General features: G+C 40.4%; 1 protein-coding gene across 1 annotated transcript in view; it reads left to right on the top strand.

Annotated features, from left to right (window-relative positions):
* Positions 1 to 16,982, top strand: part of LOC136853121 (transmembrane protein 107-like) — a 218,256-nt gene extending 201,274 nt beyond the window's left edge. Inside the window, exon 5 of the mRNA XM_067128420.1 lies at positions 14,164 to 16,982. Within this exon, the coding sequence (XP_066984521.1) occupies positions 14,164 to 14,327 (164 nt within the window). The 3' untranslated portion in view covers positions 14,328 to 16,982. The remainder of the gene's footprint in view (positions 1 to 14,163) is intronic.
* Positions 16,983 to 17,384: the final 402 nt, after the last annotated feature.

Below are 17,384 nucleotides of genomic sequence, written 5' to 3' on the forward strand. Positions count from 1 at the left end.
GTGTGGTGGTCTGATGTGTGTATGCTTGGCATCTTGGGGTCTCTTTGCAGGCTTTGGGAGTGTGTTGGGGTGGGGAAGCTGGGCAGTAGAGCTGCCTAGTTTGCCCTTTTGATATGCTGTCAGGGTCTGTGCGGGGGCTCTTGGGTGTTGGGTTTGCGCTTTTTGGACTTCTGCATGTGGACTGGTTTAAATGTATGGATTTGGCTATTAGTTCTCCCTCCCCTGGATCCGACGACGTAACGGCACTGGCAACGACTTCTGGCATGAACATGGATGTGAGCTTGGCTGTTGGACAGAACCAAACACTGAGACACCAGGGTGTTAGTAAATCTGGTGGATTTGATTCAAATAATAGGGTCCTTTATTGCAGTAATGTAGGCTTGTCATTAGATTATGAATGTTTATACAGTGTAGTAAAACAATTTGGCAAGTAGAAAGAATTAAATTAATTCTAGAAAAAGATAAGCAGTCATTTTTTGCTTTTGTTAAATTTTCCTCTCCCTTGGAAGCTAGTGAGGCACAACAAAGACTCCATGGCCACATTCTAAATGACTCAGTTCTCAGCACGAATAGTGTTTTCAGTGAAAAACTTAAATGATGAGCCATTTGATTGTATTCCAAAGACTGAAGAACATGGACCAGTCCCATGTACCAGAGCTCTTCCTCCCCCTTTATGGCATGTTGCTATCTACAAGGAGGGAGGGAAAAATTTAATAAAAGCTGCTGAATGTATTGAGAACAAGGTTGGTTCCATTCCCATTGGAAATTTAAAATGGTACGGTATGGAAAGAACCTTCTAATAAAAGCTGGTAATGAGACTCAAGCAGTTCTGCTATCTAACTTTAAACCTCCTGAAAGTGGAAATATTGAATGTATTTCATCTCACAGATTCTTTAACACACTGAAAGGGGTAGTTTACTCAAAAGACTTGCATGTTTTTAAAGAGGAGGAGATTCTCCATCGATGTCCTTGTGTATCTCATGTAAAAAAACTGGGTGGGGATGCAGCTACCCTTTTAACCTTCTCCTCCAGTTACCTACCTGATACCATCATTGTTGGCCATGAGAGGATACAGGTTAAAAAATATAAAAGAAATCCTAAACAGCGTCGCAAATGCTTTGAATATGGCCACATTCAAAACTCTTGCGATAACAATAAAAGATGTCCTGTGTGCTCTGCAGAGCACGATAATTTTGATGGTTGCAAAGCAGCCCGATACTGTTTTCTATGTAAGGGTGATCACACTCCAAATTCTAGGGCTTGTTCCAGATATGAATTTGAACAAAAAGTGTTGGCAGTGGCTGATAACAAACATATCAGCATTAGCAAAGTAAAGCGCACAGTAATGGGGGCAAACAAAAGTGCCAACTCTACATATGCTTCTGTAATAAAACTTATGAAAACTTCCAGCAATGTAAGGCCACCAATAACTGCGTCTGGTGGTAGATATCACAAACCTGCTATTTCTCAAACTATAAATAATAATGAAAATCTCCAAACTGGTCAGAAACTTTCATCGGCAAGTGCTTTGGAGTCCAATACCAAAAATTGTACTTCCAAAAGCGCAGAAAATTTATCTTCCAAAGTCGATATAAATGCCACCTCTACGACAACTGCTGATTCATCTCCAAAAATAAGGGTGCCAAAATCAACTAATAATTCAGGAAGATTTTCTGAAAATACTTCAAACAAAAATAAGCTAAAGGAACAATCCCAATTAGATAGAGCTAGTCCAGAGCCATCAATCGTCACAGCCACAAACAAAAATAATAATAAAGCTACAATTGCAACTATCAAGAAGCGCACAAGAAATACTTCCCCAAATAATGATAACTTTATAATAAAAACTTCAAATGGGTTCAGTGTTTTGGAAGAGATCGCTCCTCCTAGAAAGGTGGTTACAAAAGTAGATTCAGAACAAAAACATTCAGTCTTGCCGCCCTAAGACAAATAGGATTAGTGGTGCACAGACTCACAGTAGTAATTCTGAACATCAGGTTCATAATAAAAAAATGTGAAGATCAACCAAAGACCCTGAACTCCAATTCAGATGAAAAGGGATTAAGAGAACAATCTCTTATAAAGGAGAATTTCCCACTCCACCCTAGGAACAGTACTTCCCCTCCAAGGAGTGGGAAGTAGCACATTTTACCACCTTAGCATTCATGCTCAGTATCTTTCAGTGGAACTGTAAAGGTCTCAGAGCCTGTACAGAAGACCTTAAAGTTTTAATGCATGAATTCAATCCAGGGATTATATGCCTACAGGAAACAATGCTAGGCAACTCTCCTTATAATCCTGGACTAAATTATTCAGTATTTAAATCATATCCCCCAGTTGGTGATCATGCCCATGAAGGTGCTGCAATTATTATTAATAAATCTCTACAGTACTCCACAGTACAATTAAATACAACTCTACAAGCTGTCGCTATTTCAGTCATTTTGGAAAAGAGGATAACAATCTGCTCCTTATACCTTCCACCAGACCTTTCTTTTAACATTGGAGATATTCACTCCTTAAGTGACCAACTTCCAGCTCCTTTACTTCTCCTAGCAGGTGATTTTAATGCCCACAACCCCCTTTGGGGAAGTCGGTTTTTAGATAGTAAAGGGAAATTAATCGAAGACCTTATTGACAGGAATGATGTAACCCTATGTAATAATGGGTCAATGACTTTCCACAACATTCACGATAATCATTTCTCTGTACTGGACCTTAGTATTTCTTCAACTAGTATCCACCTTGATTTTAATTGGTCTGTTAATGAAGATTTAAATGGAAGTGATCAGAAACTGATCCATTTGAAATATGCTCTGAATGCTCCATCTGAAGTTTTACCTAAGTGGAGGGTAGAGGATGCAGACTGGGATAAATTCAGTAAGGGTGTCAGTCTAGATAGGGAGTTTTAGTCCTTTCATTCTCATCTAGATGCCTATGATTACTTTATTGAATCTACTTTGAAGAGTGCTGAAGGCTCGATTCCAAAAACAAAAGGCAAACCTCGTAGACCTGCAGTTCCCTGGTGGAATAAGACATGGTATTCTGAGAAAAGTGACCAGGAAGTGCTGCAGACGTTACAAAACTATTGGCTCCCCTCAGTCTAAATTAATCTACAAACATGCTTTAGCCAAGCAGCGGCTCTTTTATAAGAAAGCCAAAAGAGAATGTTGGCTTTACTATATTAATGGAATAAACTCCAAGACCCCACTAAGAGTGGTGTGGCGCAAAATAAGGAAACTGAGTGGAAAATTTGTTGCATCACCATTATCCTCATTAAAAATAAATGACACTCTAATCACAGAGCCCACTGAAGTTGCCAGTGAGCTAGGAAAACACTTTTCTAAAGTTTCCAGCCCTAACAATTATTCTCCAGGATTTCAAAGAATTTGGAATTTTGAAATGTGTCTGAAGTTTGATTCGGGAAAATCTGAACCATACATCTACAATTTTCCCTAAGAGAACTTCGTGAGGCGCTCTCCAAGTGAATCCACAGCTCCAGGTGAGGATACAAATCATATATGAAATGCTGAAACACGTCCCAGATGATGCCAAAAAATATTTACTGAAGATTATAAACAAAATATGGGAAATTGGAATTTTACCCAAGGACTGGAAAATATCCATAATTGTTCCTATTAAAAAGCCTAATAAAGATGCTTCCCAAGCCACCAGCTCTTACCAGCTGTGTATGTAAGCTGATGGAGAAAATGATAAATACTAAACTAGTCTGGCACCTGGAAACCAAAGGATTACGATCGCATTTCAATTTGGTTTCAGAAAAAACCGCTCCACCCTTGATCCCCTGCTGAGGCTGACCAACCAAATCCAGCAAGGATTCGTCAAACAATGTCAGACCATTGGCATATTTTTTGACTTAGAGAAAGCATATGACACTACTTGGAGAATTGGCATCATGAAACAATTGCATGCACAAGATGGGCATATGTGGAAGAATGATCAGGTTTATACATTCCTTTTTAACAGACAGACTTTCTGGATCGGGGTCCCGTGTGACCCGGTGAAAAGGTCCATTCAGCACTTATTTCTAGGCACCTCGTATGGCTTATTAATAGTTGCTCCTTCGGTGTTTGAGCTCTCTCCGGGCAAGATTCTTGATGAATTGGTAGGTTTCGTATACACCTATCGGTTTTCCTCCGCCAAACTCCGTCTCATGTGACTTATTAATAGTTGCTCCTCCAGTGTTTGGGGTCCTTTCCCCCCTCCTGGAGGCCGGCCGCAAGTCTCGTAACTCTTCGCTTCACACCCTCTAGTCCGGGGTCAGCAGCTTCGGGCGATCATAGAGGCGGGAAATTCCTATGTCCTTTCGGTGGACGTTTGTAATGTTCCTTTCCCCGGCGCCCAGATCTCAACATCAGTTGCTGAAGAAGTTGCTGCCCCTTTGACTGCCGGGGTCCGAGAGATGACCCGGTCTTCTTAAAATAAGTTAGCTATTTTCGGAGGGTTTACTAAAGACGTTGCGGCCTTCAGTCTCGTTCCCGAACCTGTGAACATCGTCCCGGAGCGATAAGTAGATGCGGGAATAAGTGAGACAAACCTTTTCCGCTTAGCTCGGGAATAAGTGAGACGAACTTTTCCGCTTAGCTCTCTTCCTTCTTTTGCTTTTTTTCCTTTCGGGGATTCGTTTGATCCTCATCCCTTTTGGACGGTTCCTGGTCTACCGTCCCTAAGGTGAAATCAGTCAAAGAAAGACCTTTTTAAAACCCAGAAGACCCGCTCCGGGGCCCCCTCGAGGACGTCACGGATATCTAGTCCGGTGCCATCTACGAGTTAGGCCTCGTCTTCTGGAAAGGGACACGGCCCAAGCAGAGTAAGGCAGTTATCCCCTCCTTCCTTTGTTGCAGACTCTTTACAGGTCTCCTTATAAGGAGCTCGACATGAGGGTCATTGACAACTATCAAAGCTATCTAACCAACTATCTGCTTCATGGGTCCGTGCTTTCCCTTCCCCAGGAGCTTAAATCCCAAAAGTATTAATCTCAGGATTCATTAACAGCGGATCACCTGCAAAATCCTGCTCCGTTCCGGAATTCTACTCTGTTCCGGACACCTCCTCCCCTTTTTACCCTTTGGTCTGAGGAACCTTTGGCGCCTAACCCTCTATGCTTCCCAGCATGAAGGTACCCTTCTATCGAGGGTGTGGGCACACGGAGGTTGGCGGAATTGCATCTCTTCCCTTCCGGTCTGGTATCCCCTTATACGGGTTTTGCCAAACTAGCTGAAGAGCATGGTATCTATCTGACAAGATCCCTAAGGAAACCCTCTTCCCTAGGGACTAAGCACAATCGTCTCTGTTGAGAATTGTAACGGAGTGGCAGGCGGAGAATTTCAAGCTCACGCCAGCTAAAGGGGTCTTTACCATGTTCTCTTTGAGAGACCTGCTTCTACCCCTTGTGCTCCGAATGTAGCCCCTCTTATTAACAGGCTTATTTCGGAAGTAAACCACTGACACATCTCCGGGAGGCAAATCCCACAGATACGTTCACAGTGATCCTTCTAACCACGGAATACGCTTCTAATTTATTCAGCGTACAGCTCCCTCAGCTTCCGGAGTCGATTCCCGGAAGCTGAAACAAGGTTTAAGGACGGGCTTGCCAGGTCCTGGAACTCTTTGACTTTAACGGAAACAATGTCTGTGGTATATAATAGCGGTTCGTTGTTTCGGGTCCTGATAAAATCCCTCTTGTCAGGTTTTCTGCAGGACCTGTTTAATTTCATCACAGTCCGGCTGGACAGCTGAAAACACATCTTTCAGCAGCCTCGTTACGCCTTGAGCCAAAAAGGCTTATAAACAGTTTCACCTGGGGAATTAATCTTTTCCCCAGGTGGGCATTGTTACGGTCTGTCCAGGGCTACTAATGTTAATCAGAGCCTCCGTTCTCGTTGGGGTCTACCCTACAAGCGGAAACAATCTGAACTTGCCGGACCCTATCCCAAGTCCGGCAAAAAGTTCATGTAGTTTAAGCGCCCCCCTGCCCAGGCAGTGGTGCAGGCTCTTCAGGTTCCTGCCCCTGGACATCCGTCAGCCTCTCACTCCCAGCCTCCACCTCAATGTGTGCTGGTTCAGCCATCACATCAGCCCCTAGTGGCTCCCCCACATGTCTCCGCCTCCCCTATATGTCTTCGGCGGGGTTTTCATTGCTTCCTACGAAAACCCAGGGAAAGAATTTTCACTAGGCATTCTGCCAGAGGCACTGAACCTCGGGGTTATCACAGGGGCAGGGAAGCATCCTGCTCCTCTCCGAGAATTTGGGAAGGCAGAGGCTCCAGGGGAGGCAAGCAAGCCTCCTCCCAGTGGTATTTCTTAGGTGGGCGGGAGGCTGTACCGCTTTCGAGGCCAGTGGAACTTCAGTCCCTGGGCCCAGAGTATAGTTGTCAAAGGCCTGGGGTGGAGCTGGACTGTTTGTCCCCCTCCCCCAATCCGGTTCTGTCAGTTACCGGCCAGGGTTCTGGAGGTTTTTATGGAAGATCTGTTAAGGGATCTGGCATTAAGAAAGCGAGACACTTGTAATCGCAAGGCAGACTTTTTCAGTCTGCCAAAGGAGTGCCCTTCCGCCGGAAAATATTCCAGACTTGTCCCGTTTATATTTCTCATTCAATGCGACAAATCTCGGTTGCTTACAGTCTTGTAGGTTCGGATCCTGCTGCACCGTGGAGCCGTAACCACTTCCTATCACGTCTTAGTTTTCCTATCACGTCTTAGTTGCAGGAAGGTCCTCTTCCTTCTTGGGATTCAGGCTCGGGAACAGGGGTTCCCCCCAGGATCATGCCCTCCTCAATGCAGCCCCCAGAATCTTCGCCAGTTTGATTGATACCGTAGTTCAACAGCTCCGGTATTAGAAGGTTATGCTAGCCATATATCTAGTCGCCTGGCTCATTTGGGCATCCAGCGTCGAGGATTGCCGGAGATTGCCGGCCATTATAATCGGCTTTCTGAAGTCTCTGGGCTTTCAAGTACACAGAAAGGGATCCCGCCTGATTCCGGAGGGTAGCCTTCAGTGGTTGCGAATCCAGTGGAAGTGGGAGGAGATAGCAAGGGCAACCACGCATTTCATCAACACAAACGTACCTCTCGCCGTGCCCAAGAATAGGTCTTGGGCTCTTTTCAGTTTGCTTCAGTGACGGTTCTCCTTCTGAAGTCAAAGCTGGAGTTTATAAACAGGGTATAGCGGAGTCAGGGACGTGTCTTCCTGATTCCTCCTATTTGAACAAGGGCCTCCGACCTTGTGCAACAGTCAAGAGCTTATCGAAGTCAGTTCCTCTTCAGCTTCCCCCTCCGGCCTCAGTATTCCACACCGTCACTTCTCTGAGCAGGTGGGGTGGATATTTTTGGCTCCATGATGTACATGGAACTTAGTCGGCCGCGTTCCGGCAGTTCCATATCAATGCTTTGGGGGGCTGTGGCAGTCTTCCTGCCCTTGGAAAAACTTCTTCCTCCCAGGAGGATTCATTTACGGCTGGTTCTGAACAACGCAGCAGTAGTGCGCTGCATAATCAAGTGGGTTTGAAGTCGAATCGAATCAATTAAGTTATGGTTCTATCTTCTCCATAGCAATCAGACACACGTGGCATCTGTCTACCACCCTTCTCGTGGGAGTCCAAAAGATCGCTACAGTTTCCCTATCCAGGACCTCCCCCCTGGTGTCGGAATAGTCCTTAGATGGGTCGTCATTCAGGTAGTTTTGCGATCTATTTCCGGACCTAGGAGTAGGTCTGTTTGCAACCCAATTCAGCCACAAACTATCTTGTTGTGTGGCCCCCCAACCTGGACACTCTAGCTCTCTCCACGGACACAGTGTCGTTAGGTTTGAACGGGTGGAAGTTAGTTTATCTGCTCCCCCCGGTGAACCTGTTATTTTAGTCCTTCACAAGTTCAGAACATTCAAAGGTTGAGTAGGTCTAGTAACTCCCAACGGGCCGGAAGCCAGCTGGTTTCCACTCCTTCTGGGGTTGAAACCTTCGTGCTCCAGTTCTATGACCCAAACTGCCACGAGTGGTATAAGCTCAGCCTGTGTCAGCCTCCTCAAAGTTCTGGTACCCTGGCTTTGTGGTTTTTGTGAAATTTACAGTTTAGGAAGAAACTGGTATTGGTCCTGTTATTACTGTCTTCCTAAAATCAGACAAGGGATTCTACTCTGCTGCAGTGTGATTCTGCAGTTAAGTAACTAGCACTCTTCACATAGTTTTTGAAGCTGGTAATGATGCAGCCGCATCGCCCCGAGGAAAGTGTTTTGTTTAAATCAGGCTCACAGGCCCTTAGCTTTCAACCCTAAGGCCTGTGTTCGTCTGAGACCTGTACTCCGTCCACATTCGGTTTCCTGGTCTTTGAGTAATGTATCGAAGTTAGTTTCCGGTAACCAACAATCATCTTGTTCTTACCTTTCCTTGTTGGGGAAGACCTAATTTTTAATCAGCTTAGCTTCTAGTGCTAGTATTCCTGTACTGTCTACCCTGTCTAGTGGAACCAACCATTTTGGTTTCCCCCATCAGGGGTAGTGCTGCAAATTCCTCACCCTAACTTTCTAGCTAAGTTGAAGGTCCTCATTTTCGGTGGTCACCTCGGAAAGTACTCCCCTTTCACAAGGTCTGTCTCTGTGCCCAATTTATTCCTTACAGGCTTATTTAGACAGGACCTCACAATTTTGTCAGGCCCTCTCTTTATTAGAAAGGGGGGGGGGTACTGTCACTGTCGTTGTGTCTGCTATTAGGCAGCAAGTTTTGTATTTTCTTAATACAAGCCTTTTCAGGATTAGTTCCAATGCTCATGATATTAGAGCAGTGGCCACTTACATTAATTATTTTCATTACATGAATTTCGAGGACCTTACCAAATGTTCAGGGTGGAATTCTCCCTAGTTTTTCAACATCTCTGTTTGAAATCTTTAGCAGCTCTTAAATTCCCTACGGTGTGCAAGGAACGTTGTCCCTCTCTGATTCCCTTTCTGATTCTTGGTCACTTTCCCCTTCACTGCCTAAGTTATTCCCCTTACAAGCAGTTCATTGTCTTTATACTATAAGAATGATATTTATTTCTCTGTTATTATTTCACCAGGTGACACGGGACTCGATCCAGAAAAAGGATTTTGACAAAGGAAAATCTATTTCTGGTGAGGGGAGAACCTGGTGACCCACCCTGTTTTTCATTCTCTCCCTCCCATGGTAAACATCATTCTAGTGGGGTGGGTGCTAACATGGAATGCGGCTAGTATTGCCTTGTGTACAGTCCCCTGAGTAGTGCATGGGCTTGTATCGGCACCTCTCGTTGGGACTTTTGACATTGGGAATCTTTATAGGGCAGGGTCCCGTGATTGTGACAATCTCACCCTTTACCATACACGACTCCATTTCTTGAGCTTCTGGGGTAGTAACCCCAGCTTTACATTTAGCTTTTCTCTGGTATCTAGCAACGGAATTACCTAGAAATAAGTGCTGAATGGACCTTTTCACCGGGTGACACGGGCCCCTCCCCAGAAATAGATTTTTCCTTTGTCAAAATCCTTTTTTTAAAGGTGAGAGTGGGAAACTCCTCCTCCCAACCTTTTATGCAGGAGGAAGGAGTTCCCCAAGGAAGCATTTTAAGTGTAACACTCTTTTCAGTGGCAATAAATAGTGTGGTTGAAAAAATCTCACCCTCTGTTAAATGCTCGCTTTTTGTCGATGACCTTGCAATATAATGCACAGGATATGATTCCTTGTCTGTATGTAAACATTTGCAAAGGTCTATTAATGCTATTACTAAGTGGGCTGATGAGAATGGTTTCAAATTCTCCTCTTCCAAAATAGTTGCAGTAAGATTCACCAGGTGCCGGTGTGTGGAAGAGGTTCCCACACTTAGTTTAAAAGGGTCCATCCTTCCTTACGAAAGAAGTTAAATTTCTGGAGATGACTATTGACCATAAATTAACATGGGTTAGCCACATAAATGCCCTAAAGTTTGATGTTAAACAATCTATGAATATTTTAAAGGTTGTTTCTAGATTTAGTTGGGGGCTGATAAGAAATCCCTTTTGAGGCTATATGACTCTCTATGTCAATCTAAGCTAGACTATGGCTTTCATATTTATTCCTCAGCCTGTGAAACCAAGCTAAAGGAACTGGATGTTGTACACAACATGGGGTTGAGAATATACTCAGTGGCTTTTAGAACTTCGCCTGTTGAAAGCATGTATGTCGACACAGATCATTTTCCCCTTGATCTAAGAAGGCAAGAGCTAGGGTTGCGATACATGGCTAGAATGAAAAGTGCTCCCAAAAATCCCTCCTTTCAAGCACTAAAGGAAACAGACTCTCGAAGTTTTTCTGGTACAAGAGCTTCTAAACCATTCCAAATTCGACTGAATGAGGATGTTAGGAATAATCATCTTAAATCCCAGAAACTCCTGGAAGTAGAATATCTAGTAAATCCTCCATTGCTTATTCCAGGAGCATCAGTATGTAAGAAACTGTTTAACAAAAAGAACCGCACTGAAGAAGAGATTAGGGGAAAATTCTTAGAGCACAATGTTACCCAGGCTAATTATACAAAGATCTATACAGATGGATCAAAGTCAGATAGTGGTGTTGGTTGCACTGTTATCCTTGGTGATATAGTGTACACAGCTAAATTACCTGGCTCTGCATCAATATTTACTGCCGAATTAACAGCCCTAGATTTAGTTTTTCAAAGTAGTGACTCTAATTTTGTCATATACTCAGACTCTAGAAGCACCTTAGAAGCTGTTAAAAAATTTAATATCTTTCATCCATTAATTCAAAAAGTTCAGGAGTGGCTTTTTCGTATCTGTTGTTTGCATAAATCAGTCTCTTTCTGTTGGGTCCCTTCTCACGTGGGGATTTGCGGAAACGAGATGGCAGACAGGGAAGCGAAAGCTGCTAGTATTTTATCAGAAACCTCTTCAGAAAAGTGCCTCATACAGACCTGAAAGGTCCTATTAGATCTTATGTTTTAAGTAAATGGCAAGAAAGGTGGACTTCTCTTCTTGCCAGTAATAAGAAATATAGAAATATTAGGGATAATATACTACCATGGCCTTCGTCATTCCAGCTTGACAGACGAACAGAGGTTATTTTAACCAGATTAAGGATTGGGCACACTCGTTTAACCCATCAGTTTATTTTAGAAGGAAGCAGCCCTCCAGAGTGTGCTTACTGTGATGAGACACTAACAGTGGAGCACATTCTGGTCGTCTGCCCCAGATATTTTAACCAAAGAGAAAGATATTTTCAGGGTAAATCCCTCTCTGATATTTTGGGAAATGAAGCAGATACTTCTGCTATCATCTCTTTTGTGTGTCAAAATTTTTAATGATATTTAATTTATTTCTTAATATATTTATTATATCACGTAGAATTTTAATGACATTAATTTTTTTATTATGTATATATCACATCATTCATTAAACTTCATACCCTTATTTATTGGTCACATCACTTCATTTTATTTATTAATCATTTCCTTCATGAATTCATAACTTTAACATAATTTATTTTCTCTTCATTATGGCACTGAATGGCTTCCTTACCCCCAGTGCCTGGGCTTTTGCCCTAAATATCATACATCCATCCATCCATCCATCACAGCAAAATAAGGAAAGGTGAGACGAGGATTCAGACTTGATGTGATTGGAACTAAAGTTATGGGGACAAGAAAGGAAAGAAAGTGGTAGGTGAAGTGCTGAAAGTGAATATTATTCTTCCTCCTGTGTCTAGGACCTGGACTAGTTAATGGCATCAGGTTGCTTGTCCCATTGATCCCTGTGTTAAAAGACTTTTCAAGCCATCCATGTATTGTTGAGAATCATTCTCATGTTTTTTATGATACTACAGTTTCTACACAACTATTATTAGGCCTTATTTTTCCTTTCATAATCCTCCTGCCTGTATATAGCCAAATAGGTATTCACAGAAAAGTTTATGTCGGTCAACAATCTACAATTACAGTAAACCCCCCATATTTGCGTTCTCACGATTCGCGGACTCACGCATTCGCGGACTCACGCATTCGCTGGTTTCTCTGTGAAACATATCTAGCCATTATTCGCGGAAAATTCGCCCATTCGCGGTATTTTTCACTGAGAAATATTCACTAATTACTGTATTTTCATATAATTTTCATGAATAAATGCACTTTTTGTGATAAAACTATTAAAGTACTCAAGTATAAGCATTTTTACAGGGTTTTTCTTGTGTTTAAACTATCAAAATGAGCAGTTCTAAGTGTTTTTAGAGGGGTTTTAAGTATTCGCGGATTTTAGCTACTCGTGGGGGGGTGTGGTACGCATCCCCCGCGAATATGGGGGTTCACTGTATTGGATTGTGGATCAATAACAAGGCTGCTCAGAAATGATCCTTGCGGCATTGGCTTCCTATTTGAAAATCCCAGTGGTCAGCAAAACACTAATAATCACAAAAAAGTTCACTAATTACCACAAAAACTCTCATAACAGTCATAATTATAAAAAATTAATGGCACATCATACAAAATGCAAAGAGATGTTGATTGTGGAAGAACAACTTGATACATGTCTGCACTGAACTAAGTCACATGGAAAAGTGAGATCTTGTGGGAAGACAAATACAGCCTGAGCATGAGCAGTTAGGTCTCTGTCTTTCAAGTTCTTCAAGTTGATAAGATTGGACAGCCTTTTTTTATGGAATATGTCTATTTGTGATGAAAGGATTTGTACAAGTGATGAAAAAAGAAATCTTATGTCCTGTAGCTTGTATTTTACTTAGTCTGATGAATGTGAGATATTTATCAAGCTAGACGTAAGGTTTGCTTTGTAGAGGACAAGACTCGCAGAAGAAACTTTGGGTTTAGGAATATGTAGACAAGAGATTCTGACAAGTGGTGGGGGTGAAGTTGTGAGGAAGAAATGAAGTTTTCACCATCATTTTGATGAGTATGATAATTATTTTCAAACTAATTTTAAGAAAATAAAAATTTAATCAGTGAGCCAGGCCATGATTGGCACATATGGCAGTTAGAAAATACAAACTGATTTAATCTTTTTCCTCATGGAAATTAACAGTTTTTCTGCTCAAGCCTCAACATTTCCTGAGCAGAGTCACAGCTTCACAACTAGTAATTAGATTTGCAAGCATATATAAAAATTAAATAGAATAGACTACTGTTTATTTTGGAAAATGAGAATTAACCCTCAGTTTTACTCATGAGAAGCTAGGTGTTGACAGGAATAATATTGGAGGCAAGTTGCTCCTTGAGTTTGTAGTGGCCAACCACACTGCATTTCCCATGTGAAAAGGCCTGCTCACCAGAAGCTGCAGCAAAGAGTTAATCTGGAAGAATGCTATAGGGGAATAAATACAGGCATTTATGGGATGTGTAGAATCAAGCTAGAGTCCTTAAATAATGCTGAAGTGGGTGGAAAAGAGGAAAAGCCTGGTGTTTGGCTTTATGGCCCAAATTAAATTAATAATTCATTCATTCATTCCAGCAGAACAAAGAAAAGGATAAAATGCAGCTTTTAAGCAATTACAAAGAAGGATCAGGTGACACTTGCAAATATATGCCTTTCTCAGAGTAAGATACTGAGAGCCTGAAGGTATACTTCTCATGAGGAGTACTTTTAACCCTTAGGAGAAACCAATCTAATTCTTGGTATTTCCAAGTTTGCCATCTCTAATGTCAAAGCTCTTGGTTCTGGTAATAGTAATGATTTGCACATGCTGCAAATATATGTCTTAAAGTTAATACTTTAGTTGAATTTTTAACATTTTATTGATACATATTTATACTGTGTGCTTTGGATATTTGAATGTACTTTTGACAAATTTGATAGATATGGGTGAACAGATCCATATAACCCTAACCCTTTGAGATTCTGATGACAGAAAATGAAGCCATGCATAGAAAATTCTTGCCTAACTTCCACTTGAGTTTAAATTTTTTTTTGTTTTCCATTTTTTAACTGTACACAGTATTACAATAAATATTAAGCACAGTACTATTTAAATTTGAAATGACACCTTTACAGAAAAGAGTTGAAGAAAAATATTGCTATGCTCAGAAATGATCAGACTGGGATTTACTACAGAGGACCAAGAACACCCAGGAATCTCAAAGGGTTGGTTGTCTAGAGAAATCAACAACTTCCATGATTTTACCTTAACTTGATTTTAGCCGTGTTATGTCACAGTGGAGCATCAGTAAGCTTGGCCTACATGGTCATTGATGTCTGGGACTGCAGAATGTACTGGTGGGTTTTTGGTTTAGCGTCAGTAATACCAACGGTTATTGACGTTGTGGTTATCATAAGTGTCCTTGTGCTGAAGAAGAGTGTATGATTTTAGGAACCCCTCTTATATTTTAGTTTGCATTTCACTGAAGAGATGTTGTTGTAATGAATTTCATAATACTGTGCACTAGTTCCTTATTTGTCACTGGAAGGTAATATAAAATTTGTCATATTTTTATACATCTAGCTGTAGATTTTTCAGGTTATTTATTTAGTTAAAATAAAATATTTCATTCTTCATAAAAAAAAATTTACAAACCAGCCATTTGAGAATTAAGATTTCCAACTCATCTTATTGAATTATGAACTGGTAGGGAAAGTAATGTTACCAAAGTTGCACCATTTTGTAGAATTTAAATCAATTTGCAGTGTTGGTACTGAAGTGAATTCAGTGGATTACCCATATTCATTTGACATACAAAGTGTAGATCATTTGCCATAGCTCAACTAAATTTCCAGTCATAATTTATTTCCATAATGTATGCACAGTCTTGCTAATTTAATTAGTAAGAGGTTTATTCTAAAAATACCTTTGGTGTTCACACATATTTGATATTGTTTATCGTAGTTAAGTCATTTTTCCACAGATTTTACGTTTTAGTTTTTGTAGCTTTGAATACCTTAATAAACAAAAATGGTTGTGGTTCCAGTGTCCAGACTTGTCATAAAATTTGCAGTTTTTGCATTTGTAGGTGGTGATGTGTTCCTTTATAAAAAAAATTTTTAGTCTTTCTTGCATAGTGAAATTCGTTTATTATAGAACAAATGAATTGTTACTTTAAGGAATGATTTTCAAGTATTTTTGAAATAGAGGAAGTTTGCAAAGCAATGGACCTTGTCTCTGAAGTATCGGCATTTGTCAGGGGAAGTGGAAATTGAATTACTGTACACATTATCTGTATACAAGACAGTAGAGGTACTGTAGTTTTATTCCATTTTAACAAAGTGAGTTGTACCATAAATGTTTTATTATTATGACATACTGTCCATCATTAAATAATGTGATCTATGGGATGAAAGCTATATGTTGTCCAGCTTTTATTTTTCTTATCTAAGCTTGGAAATACTACACTTCCTGATAGCTATTTTAAAGAAAGAAATGCAGTATTTTTTTATATTTAGCACAAATCTGCTTTCCTGGCAAGAAATACATTAACCATTGATATTAAGAGAAAAGTATTTATCAACAATTTTTCAGAGTGAATGTACATCTCAGAATGATATTGGTTATTTTGGCTTTATGATATACTGTTCAGAATAACATTGATGATTTTGGCTTCATGATGTACTGTACTGTTTTTTACTTCTATTTTTCCATAGTTTTTAAGGCAAGTAAATCTCTTAGGATTAAAGAAAAGTTAACTGACTAAATAGTACAAGAAATTAAAAACCCCATATCCTTTTGCTTAGGTAGGCATTGGCTGCCATCTTTCAACAGTATTTCAGTAAGCCTAACATTTACTTGAATTTACAAAGGACCTTCATATGTTGTATGGTTTGAAACAAGTATTGTTGAAGAAATAACAAATATAGTTGCAATAAACTTGCATCCTACATAGAAATTGAAATGTTCATAGAGGCAAAACTGGTAAAGCTAGAAGTACCTTAAGATAATAAGTTTCTTTAATCCTCTAATGTTTATGCTTATTTCATGATAGTAGTTGCATTCGAAAACCATTAAGAATAATTTTCAGGTATGTATTTTCTAAGATTTTAACACAATATATTTTTTATTCCATGTATTTTATGAAATGTTGCTTTGAGAATTCAATGGAATACCTATTTGAGCTGAATAGCCAGGAACTGCTTCCCCCAACATGTGACTATTGTTTTTCATATAAGTAACTTGCCAAGTAATTACATAGCTATGGTTTCAACTGGCGCGGCAGCTTAAATTTTAAAAATCATGGTAGAGCTTTTATTGTTTTGGTGTAGGTGACTAGCCCCACCCACTATCGGGGAACAATAGGAACAACACAGCTGAAGAGCTCAATTCATTTCTGCCGGCCTCTGACTAAACATAGAGTGCATGTAGCAGCTTATTTTTGCTTTTCATCGTTTTTTTGGTTGATATTTCTCCAGGATTTGGTGAAGTACTCTTACATTTGTGTAGCCTTCAAGCTTGTTAGCTTTATTTAAGGTTTTCTAGCCTTTTTTATCTTAATTATGTTGGACTCTAGCTCTTCCAGTATTCGTTATTGTAACGAAGGATGCAAGACTAGACTTATGAAATCTGCTTGTGATTCACAAACAATTTGTTCTGATTGTAGGGGACAAGTGTGTGACAAAGAGCAAACATGTGATGAATGCAAGGACTGGTGTAGGGGCTTCTTCAACCTTCACAATTGCATAGGATGATGGGAACAAATTTAGAGGTTACTAAATAAAACTCATAACTTTCCTTAGCCTAATTCATTTCCTTAATACTACAATGACCAAAAAAACCTTAACATGATTAATAAATCTTAATCTACAGAACCTTATCACTATAGTTCATCAATTCTACTCAGTCTTAATCCTATAGTTCCCCCACCCTTCTATCGAAAGAACCTTAACCTACAGAACTGTATCTTAAGCTATTTCCGTCTTAATATTACCACAACCACCTAAAAGAACTCTAAACCTAATTCTTAACCTAAATCCATAGTGTTCCACCACCAACTATGGTCTCTTAGACTTCTTCTACAGATTGGTAGTTAACTTGCTCAACATCAACCAGTTCCGGATTTCATCGCTATCCTTCTTCCCACTGGAGAGATCATCATCTAATTTTTTTTTTCCCTCCCACCTTTCTAACTCCTGTCGAACTTTCTTTGAGTCGAGTGTGTCAAGATCAGCACCTTTTAGGTTTAGCGTCATGTATGGAGGAACAGAAAGAAGAGCAGCCTGACCAATTGTTTTTGTTTCTTTTCTGCAGTCTAGCAGCTTTACACTCTCTATGTTCCTTACCACTTCTCTGCCTTATCCCTTCCTCTATTTTCAACAGCTCTTCCACAGTAAGTGTCCTCTCTTATAATTTTCTAATCCCTTGTCCTCTGAGTAAATCCACTACATCAACTTCTGCACATTTTATTTATTTTCTTTTGGATGCTACATCCACAAGGTA

This window comes from Macrobrachium rosenbergii, chromosome 26 (assembly GCF_040412425.1).
Source record: "Macrobrachium rosenbergii isolate ZJJX-2024 chromosome 26, ASM4041242v1, whole genome shotgun sequence".
In the NCBI taxonomy this organism is placed as follows: Eukaryota; Metazoa; Arthropoda; class Malacostraca; order Decapoda; family Palaemonidae; genus Macrobrachium; species Macrobrachium rosenbergii.